The sequence below is a fragment of the Schistocerca nitens genome, chromosome 9 (genome assembly GCF_023898315.1).
Source record: "Schistocerca nitens isolate TAMUIC-IGC-003100 chromosome 9, iqSchNite1.1, whole genome shotgun sequence".
In the NCBI taxonomy this organism is placed as follows: Eukaryota; Metazoa; Arthropoda; class Insecta; order Orthoptera; family Acrididae; genus Schistocerca; species Schistocerca nitens.
The window spans coordinates 350,068,846-350,086,699 of NC_064622.1; the positions used below are offsets into that span (position 1 = coordinate 350,068,846).

Here is a 17,854-nt window from a genome sequence, read left to right on the forward strand (position 1 = left end):
AGCAGCAAAACATGAACTTTCCAGGTTGTGGATAGTGGACCATTCAGAGAATGCTTTCTGAGATTATAATCTCATCATTAATATTTAAGCTGGATGTAAAAACAGTGCAATGAACTAATTGTTTTAGGGCTGTGTAGGATTATTTCAATTTTTAAGCAAAGTACATTTAATTGTGTTGTTCTACAGATTTCCCATTTTATACTACAGGGTGTTACTCTCGAGACTTGAAAGTGTGCTAAGCTCAGGCCACAAGCAAGATCAGCATTAATATTTGAACTACACTGTTTCCAGTTTTATTTACAGGTTATTTCAGGAAGAATAGTAAATATTTTAGGTGGTGTACTACAGACCAATTTGAACAAATCGTTCCATACAAAATGTGTCCAGTTTTTATTGCTTATTAAGATACAGATTTTAGACTCTAACCCATACAAATATTCACAGGTGGTGCTACATAAAGGCAAATAATTAACACAGTAATACTTGTTCTGGACTCACAGTGTCCCAGAATTTTTAAATGACTTATGTTGACCGTCCATTTATTAATGATATCGACTACAGCAATTCGGATATTTTGGTCATATTCAAGTGGTTACTGGTGCTCAGAACAATGCAGTAGCCAGTGTTAATAAAAAAGTATAAAAATGACAGGAGCTTCTATGGCTTGTGTCAACCTCTGTCACATGGATAATAATAATCTGATGCACAGGATGCTGCGTTTTCCGCACCTGTGCACTTGAAAGATTGAATTTTCAAAGGTGGATGTTGTTAATAAATGTACAACCAATGCCCAACATAATCTCATTAAAAAATAAGAATGATTAAGTTTGAAGCTGTTTTCCATAAATCACACCTCCAACTTCAATGCACTTTCAAACTCTCGAGAGTAGTTTTTCTGAGGTCATCTTGGCATTCTTTTATGAGAAAAGCATTATTCATTATTCAAATGATCAATTCCTGTATTTTGCTTACTTTTAATTTGTAGACTTCACCTTTCAAACCATGCCCCCAGGCAAAAATCTGAAGAGGTAATGTCCTGAGACCTATGCAGGCAAGAAATATGATGATTTTTGTTGATCCATCTACCTGGGGAGATACGGTGCTACCTGATGACTAGAATGTGCAGGAGATCCATCATGCTGGGAGAATGTACCTATCCTTGCAGCCCAAAAAACCTCTTCGAATAATTTTGGAAGCTCATTCTCAGGGGGCTAGATAACTGGGCCCTGTAAGACAATGCAGTAACACAACAGGCCAAATCCAGTGACTGTCTGTCATACCAGATTGTACATATACAGAGAAGTGTTACTGAAAATATGTATCCACGAAGGCATGTGGATTTTCATTGGATCATTGATGTGAGTTATGAGCGTTATTCATACCATCACGAGAGAAATGGTGTCAACAATAAATAGTATTAATGGGGGTTACTTGGTAATTTTCTTTTAATTTAGATCTGAAAATCTGAAGTTTATCACTCAATGCTCTTCATTTCTAGTTACATGACCAACACTTCAACAGATACGTAAATTATGCCACAAAAGCCTACTTACAAAGTTTGAAGAACCAGCTTTGAGGAATCTAGAAATATACTATGGCTACCTATATATTGCTCTAGTGGAGACTGCAAAAACAATTAAGAGATTAGACTAATTACAGTGAACAAAGAAGCATTTAAGCAAACAATCGTCCCATACTCTATATAGGAAAGACATGTGATACAATGCTTTCTTCCACGCACTTCACACTGGTTAGCAGACTATAGGCAGACTATAGATGTACACATAGATTGGTTTGGAGAGCAGGCTAGCATTTAATATCAGGTTTAAGCAACACTAGTCCAGAGCAAGACCCTTCTTTGTGCTAATGTCTTCCAAATGTGGAACACACAGTCCTAGAGTGTCAGTAGGAGATAATTGCAAGTCCCATCTTATCAGCTTCCTCACACTGGCTCTTATGTTCTCTATGCTATTCAAGATGAGATCCTTTGCAGGCTAACAGAGGAGTCTGGTTTTACAGCTCCCAGTAAACCTAGCCATTACACATTTACTGGCAATGATGATCTTGGAATCATACCTGTTGGACATCGTACCATCACAAAGGGTAACACTGGAGATTACCTGCTACAAAAGATCCTGAATGGCAGTAAGGGCACAATCAAATCAATGACGTATTTCAAACGCTCATGACAATCTCCATATCAACCTGAAACAAATGTATACATACTGAATAAAGGTGAAACTAACCCCCTCTAAGTTTGTATGCATACAACTTAACATGACTTCTTTTTCTATTCAAAGCGTGTATTCATCATTAAATATTATTTGTCTCCACTTTTCATTAAAGACAAAAGCATGTGGTGGTATATTTTGCAGTCCTGTCTTTTGAAGATGCTTTTCAACAGGACAATGTAGCTTCCTTCAGTCATTACCAAATGCTCTTGGAACTCCAGAGAAATAAAATAAGGACACTCCTGTAAGGTTTCAGTCAGCAACACATCTTCATTCTTTGCTGAAGTGGGTTGCAAACCACCACTTGGAATCATCTCCAGTTATTCTATCCCCTCACCCAACTCAGTACTGTTTGAGATGGTGTTCAGTACAGTAAAAATACAGTCCTTGCAAGACCTATAAAATTGTCTTCAATACTATATCATAATTACCTGCCAAATGTGACTCCCTCCCCCCCCCCCCCCCCCCCCGCCGCACACACGCACACACCGATTTCATGCAAGGACACACTGATTTTAAACAAATATAAATCACTTATAAAGGGTGTTTAAAAAGTTTTGCACAGTCGTCTCCAATTTTTTTTTTTTATTTTTTGCAGGAGGAGAATGAAATTTTTTGTGAAGATACTTGGAACATTTGGCTATAAGTTGGTATATAAAAGTATTTTCTTTTATTTACAGGTGAGTCATAATGGACCGTGAATCAGATGTCAGGTTGCGACAACGGTCGGTGATGGAGTTGCTTTTCAAGACCGGCGATGACTCTGCCACATCGAGTCACAGTTGCTCCCTGTTTATGGGGAGGACACAGTGGATCGCATCAGTATCCAGTAGCAGTGGTTGCAGAGGTTTAAAGATGGTGATTTCTCTCAACTTGACAATCCACGATGCAGTAGACCATCGACGGCAGTGAGTGACGTGAATATGGAGACCATTGATCAAATCATCCAAAATGACAGATTGTGTGATGACACGACAGCTTGCTGAAGTGACTCTTTTGTCATTGGGTTGTGTGGTATCACTGGTATAGTCACTAGGTTACAGAAAAATCTGTGCATCTTGGGTGCCTAGATTATTGACAAGAGAAATGAAAATGATGAGGAAGAATGTGTGCGAGGGTCTCATGAAGACCTTTACTAAAGAATGGACACAGTGTTTTGACAGCGTCATTACCCAGGATGGAACATAGTTGTTTTTGTCCGAACCTGAGAGGAAAACCCAATCCACGGAGTGGCATCTTCTGGGTTCCCCTCGGAAGAAGAAACAAAGACTTTCACGAACAGCAGCCTGAAAGGTGATGGCCTCCTTATTCTGGGATCAGTGTGGTGTCATTTTCATTGATTTTTTTGAAACCTGGCAACACAATTAACTGGGACCGTTATTGTTTGTCATTGGACAAGCTGCAATGTGCCATCAAGACTCGCAGACCACAGCTTCAGGGTGAGCTCATCAGACTACACCATGACAATGACAAATCCCATACAGCCCTTATAACGCAGGAGAAAATCAAGAGAATGGGTTGGAAAATTGTTCCTCATCCTCCCTACAGTCCGGACTTAGCTCCATTTCATTTTTACTTCTTTGGTCGTCTGAAGGCCCACCTGCACGGTAAAACATTTGATAGTGAGAAAGACCTTATTTCCTGTGTCAAGCGATGGTGTAAAAGTCAATCCCCAGAATTTTACCAAAGTGCATTTACATCATGGAAAGAAAAACATTGGGCCAGATGCATCATAGCTGATGAAGGCTACATTGAGTAGGCTCAATTTGTAGCTAAATGTTCCAAGTATGTTCACAAAAAATTTCATTCTCCTCCTGCAAAAATAAAAAAATAGAGACGACTGTGCAAAACTTTTTGAATGCCCTTTGTATTTTTTTGTTAGAATGCAGCTTTCAAAACAAGAAATTTGTCACTATGAGTAAGGTTTCAATGGCCTGGAATAGTTGTGATGACTGAATATTCTTTACAGGATAAACACTTACGATGATATTTTTCTCTGTTTTGAAAACAATACATATAAATTCTAAATGACAAACCTTGAGACTAGCACTGAGCTATTTAGAGGCAAATAAATGCATATTTATGAATGGCCATGCACCCAATTCATTATATTTATTGTTTGCAGCATAACTGATGTGTGTCTGACAGAGCAGTTTCTTTTGTTCCTTCTGAGTTACGAAAATTTAATCTTATCACCACCAATGCCCTATAGTATTGTGACTCTACAGAATGCATAAGTATTCCTCATTTTAATGACCTGTGTCACTTTGTTTGGTGTGAATTTTACAATCATACTTAATCCTTCCTGGCCTGAAAGTTGTTAACATCTATACTATATATAACTTATGCATCTGTTTACACTGATTTGACAAAAGTTATGGGACAGAGATACGCACATATACAGATGGCAGTAGTATCAGGAATACAAGGTACAAAAGGGCAGCGTGTTGGCGGAGCTGTGATTTATACTCTGGTGATGCATATGAAAATGAGATTATGGCCACATCAAAGGAATTACCAGACTTTGAATGCAGAATGGTAGTTAGGGCTATATGCATGGGATATTCCATTTCAAAAAACGCTAAAGAATTCAATATTCTGAGATCCAGTGTCAAGAGGACCAAATATCAGGTGTTCGTTTCACCTCAGACAACGCAGTGGCCAACAGACTTCACTTAATGACTGAGAGCAGTGGCATTTTCACTGAGTTGTCAGTGCTAACAGACAAGCAATTGTGTGTGAAATAACTGGAGAAATCAATGTGGGATATATGCCAAACATATCCATCAGGAACGAGCAAGTAAATTTGGGGCAGCAGATGACTGAAATGAGTGCCTTTGCTAATAGCATGACAGCACCCGCAGTGCCTGTCCTGAGCTCATGACCATTCTGACTGGAAAACCATGGCCTAGTTCGATGAGTCCCAATTCCAGTCGGTAAAAACTGATAGTAGGGTCAGTGTGTGGCACAGACCCCATGAAGCCATGGGCTCAAACAGTCAAGAAGACACTGTGCAAGCTAGTGGTGACTCCACAATGGCGTGGGCTATGTTTACTGGGTCCTCTGGTCCAACTGAAGCAATCATTGACTGGAAATGGTTATTTTCAGCTCCTTGGAGATTACTTGCAGCCATTCATGAACTTCTTGTTTCCAAACAATGGTGGAATTTTTATGGATAACAATGTGCCATGTTACTGGGCCACTATTGTTCACAACTGGTCTGAAAAACATTCTGGATAATTCAAATGAATGATTTGGCCACTTGGCTCACCCGACATAAACCTCATCAAATATTTATGGAACGTAATCGAAAGATCAGTTCATGCACAAAATCCTGCGCCGGCCACACTTTCACAATTATGGCAGCATGGCTCAATATTTATGCAGGAAACTTAATAGAGCTGTTGAGTCCATGCCGCAATAGTTGCTGCACTACACCAGGCAAAAGGAGGTCAGACACAATATTAAGAGGTCTCCCACGCCTTATCACCGCAGTGTATTGTTCAAATACAATGTCCGCAGTGTATTGTTCAAATACAATGTCCATATGTAATTTTATTACTCTGGTTTCAAAGTGTTAATTTTTTGTGTTTCACCAAACTGATTAATAGAAAACACATTTTTGTTTATCCAGACAATCGATGGCCTGCTAGCCAGACTCAAAACCAAGAAATTTATTTTTTATCAATAACACTTCTCATGCCTTAGATATCACTTATTGAATACTTCCAGTTTCAACATAACAGAAACTATAAAACACTTACGTTTGCCTTTTCGGTACCGAAGCTCCTTTAGCAAGTCGCTCAGATCTGTAATTTTCGTAGTGTACTTCCTGTGTCACTTCCTGCAAGTCCTGCATGTGGGTTCTGCAAACAAATGAGATTGTTAATATTCCATAAGAAATCCCTCCATTTTTCCTTAAGATCACTAAACTGTCAATGCCCCCAAAAGCTTTAGAAGCTCAAAACTTACATCAATTATCAGATTTTCTCAGTTGGCAATTTTTAGCACAATACAACTTGAAACCCTGCAAAACTAACTGCAGATGAGACACGAGAGAAAGAGACAGAGACAGAGAGAGAGAATCACCCTGAATAGTGAATAGACTGAATGATGGTCCTCCTCCTCCTCCTCCTTTGTACTTCAAGTGTAGATGGTTGGTTATTTTATTTTTAATTTTAGCTTTGAATAAGAAAATTTCATTTTCGTGATAGATGCACACAACTAACTCCAAAAAATTTGACACCTAACCGTTTAAAACCAATTAAACGGCACTGGTAAAGCCAAAATTTAAATGACACTCATAAGAACAGAGTCAAAAGGTACCACAGATGCTGATGAACTGGCACCAACAGAAAAACAATAAAAGAGAAATAATGGTGAAAAGGCGAAAAATAAGAAGATTATATGATGTGGTAAATATAAAGGAAGGAACAATGAAAGAAGAAGGTTCAGATTACATGTCACAGTGGGGCAGCACTTGTTTATGAACGGCTAAAAGATTTCCAAGCTCTGGCCTAAAGTACCAAAAATGCTTCTTTATGTCTGGGTAAGTGTTATGTTATCCAACAAACTTCTGTAACAAAATTTGTCGGTTTTGTTACACTACACATGTCTACATTTTTCATTCTCTTTTCACGTGACCCTCTTTGATGAAAATCTTCCTAATGCACAGGTTCCTCAATTGGTATCAGATATTTTAATCTTGTAGATTAACGAATACTTAAAATGAAGGGAAGCATGCAACTCTGACATCTGCAAGAGTTATGTCAATAATTTTGATGTGACTAGTAAGTGGTTTCTTCGGTTTCTAAAGCCTTGCCTGCTTACACTACTGAAAATCACTAGATTAGCATATTCGAAAAAATATGATGGTCGCAATAAGTTTTTAAAACAGCATTACATATTTGTTCCCTTCACACAAATCCAAACTAGTATGATACAATGAAAATTAAATGAGATTAAACTTGGAAAGGAAATTCTTTTAGGCCTCACAGTACTGCTGTTGGTGGCCATGACAAATCCTGGACTGAGCTGTCTAGCAACACTTTACCTCCCAACTGTGTTGGTTGGTTGGTTGGTTTGTTTGTTTAAAAGAGGGGGTGAGGGACCAAACTGCTAGGTCATCGGTCCCTCATTCCGATTAAAATAATTCTACAAGGGTAGGAGTAAAATAATCGAGACATACAAAACACAGCTGGAAGAAAGGAGAAAACCACAAGAATGACAGAAGGGCAACAAACATTAAAATGGACAAAATCAGACAAGAAACATACAGAGAGATGCAAGAAACATGTACAAGAGATCAAAGCAAGGGAGCAGATTACCATGTCTGCCTGACCATGAGAATAATGAGGAGAAGCCAGCCACTCTGCAATACATTAAAAACTCCACCCTAAAAGCACTAGGGTGGAGGATACAGATGAACAAAGGATCAAATTATAAAACCCATCCTCATGCATAAAATGTAAGACTAAACCTGTTGTTGAGGCACTGTCGCCCAACACCGAAGGTAGGGTGCTGGGAAAGTTAAAAGTCCACCGCAGAGCGGCTAAAAGTGGGCAGTCCAGCAAGAGGTGAACGACCATCATTTGTGAGCCACAGCAACACCGAGTTGGGTTCTCGTGACAGAGGAGGTAACCATGCATTAGCCACATATGGCCAATGTGGAGCCAGCAGAGGGCAACTGATTCCCTACGAGAGGACTGCATGGAAAACTGCCACACATTTGTAGTCTCCTTAATAACACGCAGTTTGATGTACATTCTGTTATGCCATTCCATCTCCCAAAGCCACAAAGCCCTGTGGCATGAGACAGAACGCAGGTCAGTTTCAGAGATGCCCATCTCCAGAAGCAGTTTCCGCATAGCCTGTTTAGTCAGCCTGTTGGCAACTTCATTGCCTGGGATTCCAACGTGTCCTGGAGTCCACAAAAACACCAGTGAATGATGGGACCGTTCCAGGGCATGATGGACTCCTGAATGGACGCTACCAAAGGATGGTGAGGGTAGCAATGGTTGATAGCTTGTAGGCTGCTCAAGAAGTCAGTACACAGGAGAAATGAGTCACCAGGGCATGAGCCGATGTGCTCAAGAGCACAACATATGGCCGCCAGCTCTGCAGTGAAAACATTGCAGCCATCTGTCAAAGAGTTCTGTTCAATATGTCCTCCATGAACATACGCAAAGCCTATGCGACCATCAGCCATTGAGCTGTCAGTGTAAACCACTTCATGGCTCTGGTACATGTCGGGAATCGAGAGGAAGTGATAGCGGAGAGCCGCAGGATTAACGAAGTCCTTAGGGCCATGCGAAAGGTCCAGAAGAATCTGCAGCCTAGGTGTACACCATGGACATGTACGTGCATGGCCCTCGAGGAGAGGTGGTAACGGGAAGGACTCCAGTTCAGACAGAAGGGACTGGACGTGAACCGCAACAGTACGCCCTGACCTGGGCCGCAGTTGGGAAAGGAGACAGTAATTCGGATGCACAAGAGAACTACTAATGTGTGCAACGTAACTCGCAAGCAGTTGTGCACGCCTAACCTTCAATGGAGGGACTCTGGCCTCCACCATGATGCTGGTCACTGGACTCATCCTAAAAGCTCCTGAATACGAAGGGAACTAGGAGAGGCACCAGCTTGGACACGGAAAGTACGGAGAAACAGGAAGTTTTGGATGAAAATCGGGAGTGGGCCCCAGAGACACCACTCATACAATGTGACAGGGATATGATGTCCCCAGGTCATGTCATATGCTTTACGTAAGACAAAAAAGACAGCAACCAGATGTTGGCATCTGGAAAAGGCTGATTGGATGGCAGACTCGAGGGACACAAGATTATCAGTGATAGAGCGATCCTGGTGGAAGCCGACCTGACAAGCAGCCAGTAGGCCACGTGACTCCAGGACCCAACCCAACTGATGATACACCATACGTTGCAGCAGATTACAAAGCTACAAGGCTGATAGGCTGGTGGCTGTCCACATTAAGCGGGTTATGACTGGGTCTGAGCACCAGAATGATGGTGCATGGTGCTCTCCCGCCATTGCAATAGAAAGATGCCATCGCACAAGATCCCGTTGAAGACTACGAGGAGATGTCGCTTGTAGTCAGACAAGAGATTTTTAATCATCCAGCTGTGGATCTGATCCAGCCCAGGTGCTGTGTCGGGGCGATGTTAACACCAGGAACACCTGCTGGGGTCTGGACCCGAAAACTCATTTGATCTTTGCCCAGACTTGGGAAGGTGACGTATGACACCCAATAGTCGAAACGTATCTCTCCCAACACTCATGTTTTCTGCTTTTGATGAGCTGGTGAACACAGACATGGAGCCACTTAAAGGCTATTGGGTGCTTTAGGGAAGGGTACTGCTTATGTCGCTGTGCAACTCGCCGACACTCCTAATTGCCTCAGCGACCTCTGGCGGGGGGGCACCCTAAAGAACGAGGGATCACATTTTCCACTGCAGAAATGATCATTATAGGTACTTGTTCAACCACCACATCTATGCTACCATGTGGGGGAGATTCAACAGTGACAGCACAGGTGAAGGCTTGCCAGTCCGTCTTGTTTACAGCCCATCTGGCAGGCATCCATGGGCCTGACACCAGGGCAGTGACAGCAAGATGGGGAAGTGGTCACTACCCACTACCACACAGGTCGTCATGTGCTCTCCAGTGGATAGATGGGAGGCCAGGACTGCAAACTGAGAGATCAATGGCCAAATATGTGCCATGTGCCACGCTGAAATGTATGGGGCCACCTGTGTTTAGAAGCAGAGGTCAAGTTGAGACAGTAAACATCTCTGCCGTGGCCAGTAAGAACTGTGCCACCCCACAAAGGTTTATGCACGTTAAAATCTGCCAAAAGGTTTAGGGAGTTGCTCAATCAGTGCAACCAATGTGTCCACGGATACTGCACCATCTGGAGGAAGATATACATTGTAGACAGTTATTTCCTGCGTTGTCCTTGTCCTGACAACCACAGTTTCAAGAGGGGTTTGAATGGGCACAGGTTCACTGCATACTGAGTTCAGGACATAGATGCAAACTCCACCTGACACTCTATTATAGTCACTACGGTTCCTGTAATATCCCTTATAGCCACGGAGGGCAGGGGTTCGCATTGCCGGGAACCAGGTTTCCTGGAGGTCAAGGCAGAAAGCAGGTATAAAGCTTAACAATTGCTGTAGCTCAGCCAGGTGGTGGAAAAACAGCCGCAATTCCACTGGAGGATAACGTTATCGTGAGGCTGGGAAGGCATTAAGCATGCAAGAAGGCAGATTATGCCTCAGGTTGAGCCACTGGCGGGTGTCCGCAGTGGCATTAGTGGAGACCTTGAGAAAGAGGGCCCCACGAGACCCCTTCTGCACGAAAGGAGGCTGTTGCTTCTCCAGCAGGGGAGAGGGGACCAATGTCACTTGCGTTTGGGGAGGGGGGGCCTTGCTCCTGAAGTAGGTGCTTTGGGAGCAACGGAGGAAGATTTTCCCCCTACCACGAAGGGGGTGGATGTATTCTGGTGGCCCGGAGGGCCCACTGTTCTTGGCACAGAGTGAGTAACCACTGGGACTTGGGACGGCGATAGTGATGTAGCTGCAGCATATGTCGACAACAACCAAATAGAGTGTAATCTTTTGAAAGTGTGTTTAGCCTCTGTATAAGTCAACCGGTCCAGGGTCTTGTACTCCATGATTTTACGCTCCTTTTGGAGTACTGGGCAGTCCAGCGAGCAGGGAGAGTGGTGCTCTCCACAGCTGATGCAAGTGGGAGGTGGCGCACATAGAATATCTGGGTGCTGTAGACATCTGCAGTCCTGACATGTGGTGCTGGAAGTGCAGTGGGAAGACGTGGCCGAACTTCCAGCACTTAAAGCACCGCCTAGAGGGAGGGACGTATGGTTTAACGTCACAGTGGTAAACCATCACCTTGACGTTTTCAGGCAACAAATCACCCTCAAAGCCCAAGATGAAGGCACTGGTAGCAACCCTGTTGTCTTTGGGTCCCCCGTAAATGTGCCGGATGAAATGAACACCCCACCGTTCTAAATTGGCACAGAGCTCGTCGTCAGACTGCAAGAGGAGACTGCAATGATAAATTATTTCCTGGACCATGTTGAGGCTTTTATGGGGAGTGATGGAAACAGGAATATCATCCAGCTTGTCACAGGTGAGTAACACTCAGGATTGGGCTGGGGATGCTGTCTGAATCAAGACTGCACCATTTCGCATCTTGGACAATGCTGTCACTTCTCCAAACTTATCCTCAAGGTGTTCAACAAAAAATGGAGGGTTTGTAGGTAGAAAAAGAGTCCCCATCAGTTCTTCTACAGATTAAAAACTGAGGAGAATATGGCTCTTACCATTCTGTAGCCCTACGTTCCTCCCATGGTGCAACAAGAGAGGGAAACGATTTAGGGTCATACCTGTTGGCATTGTATTCTATCTTGCCCTTCTTACAGATTACTGGTGCCGTACAGTCACCAGCAAGAGATGCCATAGTCCGCTTCATTGCGGGTCATCTGCGCTGATGCCACCCACTCCGATCAGGGGCTCTCCCCACGGGCGCCGCCCAGCCACAGCAAAGGCCAACTGGCATGATGGCTGTTGCCAGGAGTCCCAACACCCCAGGAAGACAGGCATCTCCTTGGCATACATGTTACAGCTCAGGCATCAGCAGTGCGACCCCTGTGTTGTCAGCGGGCTACCACCAAATGGATACATGATGGCCCCACCACAACGGACAATACTGGATTATACTGTGGCATATACTGCACCTTCCAGTGTAGGTATCAGTTGTTTTATGTTAAGATCATGTTATTTTTACTTAGTTTTATTTGTGTTACCTCAGTAAAATTGTAACATCGCGGAAATGCTGAGTTGCAGGTAGGCACAACAAAAAGAATCTTGGAATTACAGCTTTCAGCTGTTATAGCCTTTGTCACCAATACACACACACACACACACACACACACACACACACACACACACACACACACGACACAGTGAGGTTTCAGTTGCCTGAGATTGCAGTAGTGTGTGTGTGAGTTGCGTTTGTGCGAGTGTGTGCGCATGTGTATATGTCTGTCTATTGTTGACGAAGACCTTAACAGCCAAAAGCTATAATTGAGAGTCTTTTTGTTGTGCCTATCTGCGACCCAGCATCTGCCCAGTATGGTGAGCAGCAACTTTCCTTCTCATAATATTGTTACATTCCATCCTGGATTTTCCTCAGTAAAATTGTTTTTGACAGCATTGACAACTCCAGAAATGCTATATGTTTACAATGGAAATCATATTTTGTGGAAAGTCAGAATATTTGGGTTTTACGCAAAAAAATTCTATTGTTTTGTGTCATGATAATTTACTCTCTTTTCTTTTATAATGCCAATTAAATTTTCCACTTATTCTTTGTGTTTAAAATCTGTTTCTGATTAAGTTTGTCTTCTGGATATTTTGGGGAAATGGAAATTTATGATCATACAGAAAAATTATGAGCAAACAGATTTTAAATATCAAAAATACCAGGAAAATTTTATTAATATCATAAAAAAATGTAAATTAGCACAACAAACACAAATCAATAGAATATTATTTACATAAAACCAAAAAATACCTTCTCTGATAATCAAATGTACTCACCAAATTTCCGCAAAACACTATTTCACTGTAAACATATAGCATCACTGGACCTTTTGCGGTCAAAACGCTGTCAAAATTAATTATACTAAAATTATACAAAAGTATATAAAAATAACATCATCAAACATAAAAGAAAGGTAACCGATACTTATGCTCCAAGATGCAAGATTGATCATGACATACCAGCCAAGATGTAAGCATAATGTACCATACACGGACAAAGAATCTAACACAGACATTAGGAACAATATTATATGTATTGTACCATCTTACAAGTACACCTGATAATATAAAACACCGAAACAAGTTCACCATGGAAATTTGTAATACCTAAAAGTAAATAAATCAATAGTGCAGCAGAAACCTGCAACAAAAATAAAATATTTTAGTTAAAGAATTCGTGGGGACCACATGCACTGCTAAAATTCGACCTTACTAATCATCATGTTTTTGGACTGACATAACTTACTTAAAAGACCCCATTTCCATCTTTGTAAAGACCATGCTATCTTTTCTGGAAACTATACATTTCAAAAGTTATCCCAATTAAAACTTTTATCATCATAAGTGTTCCAGAGTTTTTCAATTTGACAGGGTAATCCTTTCAAAAATTCATTGTCATAGTATTGTAGCCCAAATTTTGCTGATTCAAAAAACGAGGAAGTCTCTTCAAATAACATGTTAAGTTTATGAAATATTCCAATTAGAGAATTTTGAGTTTCTTGGTAAGCTTTGGTAAATTTTCGTATGCGCCAATACTTCCACAGTATAAAATAGCACTACCATTTGTACCATTTTAAGGACATTGAGCCAATGGTTCATTCAAAGAATTTCTCTGCCTACAGCATGAGTATGTCTTAAGTTACTATCTAAAATGGAAGGACATTGCATTTTAACATTTTATGATAACTATGCTAAATGCATCTAAATAGGTCTCGCTGCACAAAGCCACATCTGGTTGGTGTCTGTAGAAACCAAAACCAACTGCAGGAACGCCTTGGGCTGCAGATCGGAGCCGCCGGCGGTGGAGCACGCACCACCAGGTAAACACAGGACGAGTCGGACGACAGACCAACGACAACTGACAACAACCGACCACGACTGACACAACAAGGAAGAGATAAACAACGGAGGCTTGTGGAAACCACAACACCAAACACCAACAGTAAATCCACTCGGAACCAGAGCCAGGCAAATGTCAACAACGAGCAATGACCAGAACGCAGTACCGCCGAGATAGAAACGAAATCCAGAGTGAGTACCAGACTGACTGGACTAGGGCAGAGCAGGTCCCTATATACGAAACCGGAGGGAGCGGCTATTGGCCGCTGTCTGCATGTGGTGTAGCGGTGCTGCCCTCGCTGCGCGGAATAGCGGCCGCGGCGGCGGAGCCCTCTATGGGCTGACCACGTCCATTTGTTCTGGCGCGTGTTCGACTTCCGCGGCGGAAGGTACTAGAGTGTCCAACATTCACATTATCATAAAAGGAAATCGGTTGGAAGTAATGTAATAATTCAACGAAAATTATTAATTGTTCCTTTTAACAGTCTCACTGTAATTTTGTTTGTAGAAACAGGGAGAGTAATATATCACTGATTATAATTGTGATGGACAACAGTAATGGACATGTGTAAATGTGAAAAATCTATTCCAACAACATTGTCTGCAAAGAGTCTTACAATCAACACATAGAGTTTTAAGAAGAAGGAGGCTATCGATGAACATGATTGGTAGGTCAGTAAAATTACTATCCCACTTTTACAAATTGGGGAGGCAGGAACACATACAACATGCATTATGGGGCAGAAGAAAATGTGAAACAGTTGTGACAGATAGCTGTTGCATAGTTGTTTGGTGTGATACTTGGAAAAATAAAATTACTAGACTATATTTCACTGATGGAAGCCTCAGCTGCACACTACTAGAATTGCAGGAACATATTCCACTGCACTGTTGACAAAGTATTCAGTATCAAAATGATGGCTGTCTATCACATCTTACACATCCAACAGTGCTGTCCAGAAAAGAAAGTATCCAAACAAATGGATTTATCAAGCAGAGCTCTTTGACTGAATGATTTCTACTTAAGTACATTGTCTACTGCCATCCCCCAATAATCCAAGAAAATATGTGAGAAAGTATTCTTAAAGTATGTGACATAATCATAATGGAATATTATGATAAAATGATTTCAAAATTGTATCAAATCAGATAACTTCACTTTGAGCAGCTAATAAAATAAACAAAAAAGTAGCTCACTATTCTTAATTTACACAGTAAAACTCTTTCTGTGCTGAGAAATATCACTTAAGTTGTAAAAAGACTAGAAACTAGTTTCTACATTTAATCACACTTAAAGGTAGTCACATTATACATGTCTGGAATTGGCTGAAATCACCTGTCACTCAGTGAATACGAGGTGTGATCTAAAAGTAATTAGAATTTCTGTTTTTCATAACGAATCTTTCCTTATTCATCAACATCAAATTTGTCCCCTTCAAAGTAATCCCACTCTTTCTCCAATCTTGAAAGCACTTCTGGAACTTACTTTTCATTACAGTGTTGAGCTTCTTCAGCGATTCTGTTTGTATCCCATCAATGGTGACAAAATTATGTCCTTTTATGGTCCTCTTTAGCCTAGGGAATAGAAAGAAGTCAAAACGGGGATATGCCTGGCAAATACGGTGGTTGAGGCAACATAACAGTTTTGATTTCTGCCAAAAAATCGTGACCAAGCATTGAGGTGTGAGCAGGAACATTATCATGATGCAATTTCCACATAATTTCACAATAATTCTGCTCATTGTCTTCACTCAAACGGTGTGTATCTCCCAGGTATAATTCCTTATTTCTCATATGACCATAAGGCAGGGACTTGTGATGCACTACCCCACTGTAACCAAAGGAACCAGTCAGAAGAACTTTCAAGAGATCAAATTTGTCAATTTTTTTTTTCGGTCTTGGGTCTTCAGGCAGTTTTCATTGGCATGACTAGGCCTTGGTTTTGATGTCATCCCAGTATACCAATGTTTCATTACCTGTTATAACTTTCTTTAGAAGTTCTGGATCATTGTTGACTTTATTCAAATATTCCTGAGCAATATCTATGTGACATCATTTTGGTCGAAATTTAACAATTTTGGAACAAACACTGCTGCTACACGTTTCATGCCCAAAATGTCTGAAAAATTTGCGCAGCATGAGAGAAAGGATATGCCAACATTGTCAGAAACCTTTCTGATGCTGATTCAGTGACTTTCCAGAACAACTGTCACTACTTCTTCCATACAGTCATCAATAATTGATGTGCTAGGGTGTTCAGAGCAGTCATCAAATTCACTGTCTTCTCGATCCTCTTTGAAACATTTACGCCACTCAAACTCTTTTCTTACTCAGTGGATTCTCCAAAAGTCACAGACATTTTTTACAACACACTGTTGGATTTAATGCAAATTCTTTGATCCATCTTTTTTGAAAGCAAAAATTTGCAAAGCACTTGAAGACACACAAATCTTTTCGAATGTCAATAATGAACTAAATATTCAGAACAGCCAAAATGCAAACATACATCAGGAAAGTGTGAACCAAAAACATAAAAAACTGAAAATCTAATGTATAAACCCCATGAAATTAAAAAAATGCCATTACTTTTTAATCACATCTTGTATTTAAAAATGACACTGATCTTTCTTTTTTTAGAATATGTCATTCAAGCAATTTTCATTGGCAGGACCAGTTAGGGCTTTTACAGCCAAATAATGTTTATTTGACCCATTCCTTGTCAAATAAAACTTATCATGGTTTTTGCAGATGCACGAGTTAGGTTGGACACCCTGCAAATGGCATTTATCAAATGGCTCTGAGCACTATGGGACTTAACATCAATGGTCATCAGTCCCCTAGAACTTAGAACTACTTAAACCTATCTAACCTAAGGACATCACACAACACCCAGTCATCACGAGGCAAAGAAAATCCCTGACCCCGCCGGGAATCGAACCCGGGAACCCGGGCGTGGCAAGCGAGATGGCATTTATCCACTATCCTGAGAGTTATGCAAAGAATTTTGTGTTGCTACACTCTGATTAAAATTATTCTGTGACTGAAGTTTCAGTGAGTTGAGTGGAAGGTGCCAGCCACCATCCAATTGTAGTTTTTGCTTGAGTGCCATATGCCCACTGTGTTGCCTGTTTTGCATATTACAAGCAGTGCCCTGTGACACATGGCTGGCTGCATGCCAGCAACACTGCACCTCTCCACTGCAAACTGTCAGTCACAAAGGAAGTTTAATTGGAGTAAATGAACACAACTAATCTCATATATCAACTACCTCTTACAGCAGCACTGAACATTCTATTCCCAAATACACTTGAAACATTACAGTACAAACTTCTTCCTTCCCTTTTCTTCTCTTTTACTACCGCATTTAGCTTTTACCATACAGCTGGCTATCCATCACATTAGTATTTTTTATATATGATCTCTTCTCAATCCTCATGAACAGCTTTTTTCCTTTTCTTTATAATTTGCTTTCACTTTTTAGTTTTTCTCTTCCAGTCTCCTTTCCCAATAAATTCCTAGATATGCAGTGTTTGGGTGTGTGTGTGTGTGTGTGTGTGTGTGTGTGTGTGTGTGTGTGTGTAAGAGATATCAGTTCTTAGCCTCATTACAGCAAATAGTGTGTGTGTTGTTAATACACAAACTAGCCACACAGTTCACGTCTCCTTATACTTAATAATGTTACAATCTTCATAAATCACACAATCAAATGAAGTGTGAGATTATAAGAGAAATTAAATAGAAAGACATACATAAGCATTGTGCGCAGCTTGATAAAGTCACAATGGTCTGGATTCTCCACTTCCACCACCCCCCAAGGATAGAGACGGCCTCGCACCTTTCGTCCTCTCACCTCCAGAAGTGTATTTGCACCACATACAGCAAAAGGAACTGCTTCTTTCAACTGCCGGACCTTACGGAAAA

At 41.2% G+C, this 17,854-nt stretch overlaps 1 protein-coding gene across 1 annotated transcript in view; it reads right to left on the minus strand.

The window, feature by feature from the left end:
- LOC126203117 (septin-1) overlaps positions 1 to 17,854 on the minus strand; it is a 66,655-nt gene that overhangs the window by 4,365 nt on the left and 44,436 nt on the right. Inside the window, exons 7-8 of the mRNA XM_049937361.1 lie at positions 17,683 to 17,843; positions 5,996 to 6,097 (exon numbers count right to left, since the gene is read on the minus strand). Of these exons, the coding sequence (XP_049793318.1) occupies positions 5,996 to 6,097; positions 17,683 to 17,843 (263 nt within the window). The remainder of the gene's footprint in view (positions 1 to 5,995; positions 6,098 to 17,682; positions 17,844 to 17,854) is intronic.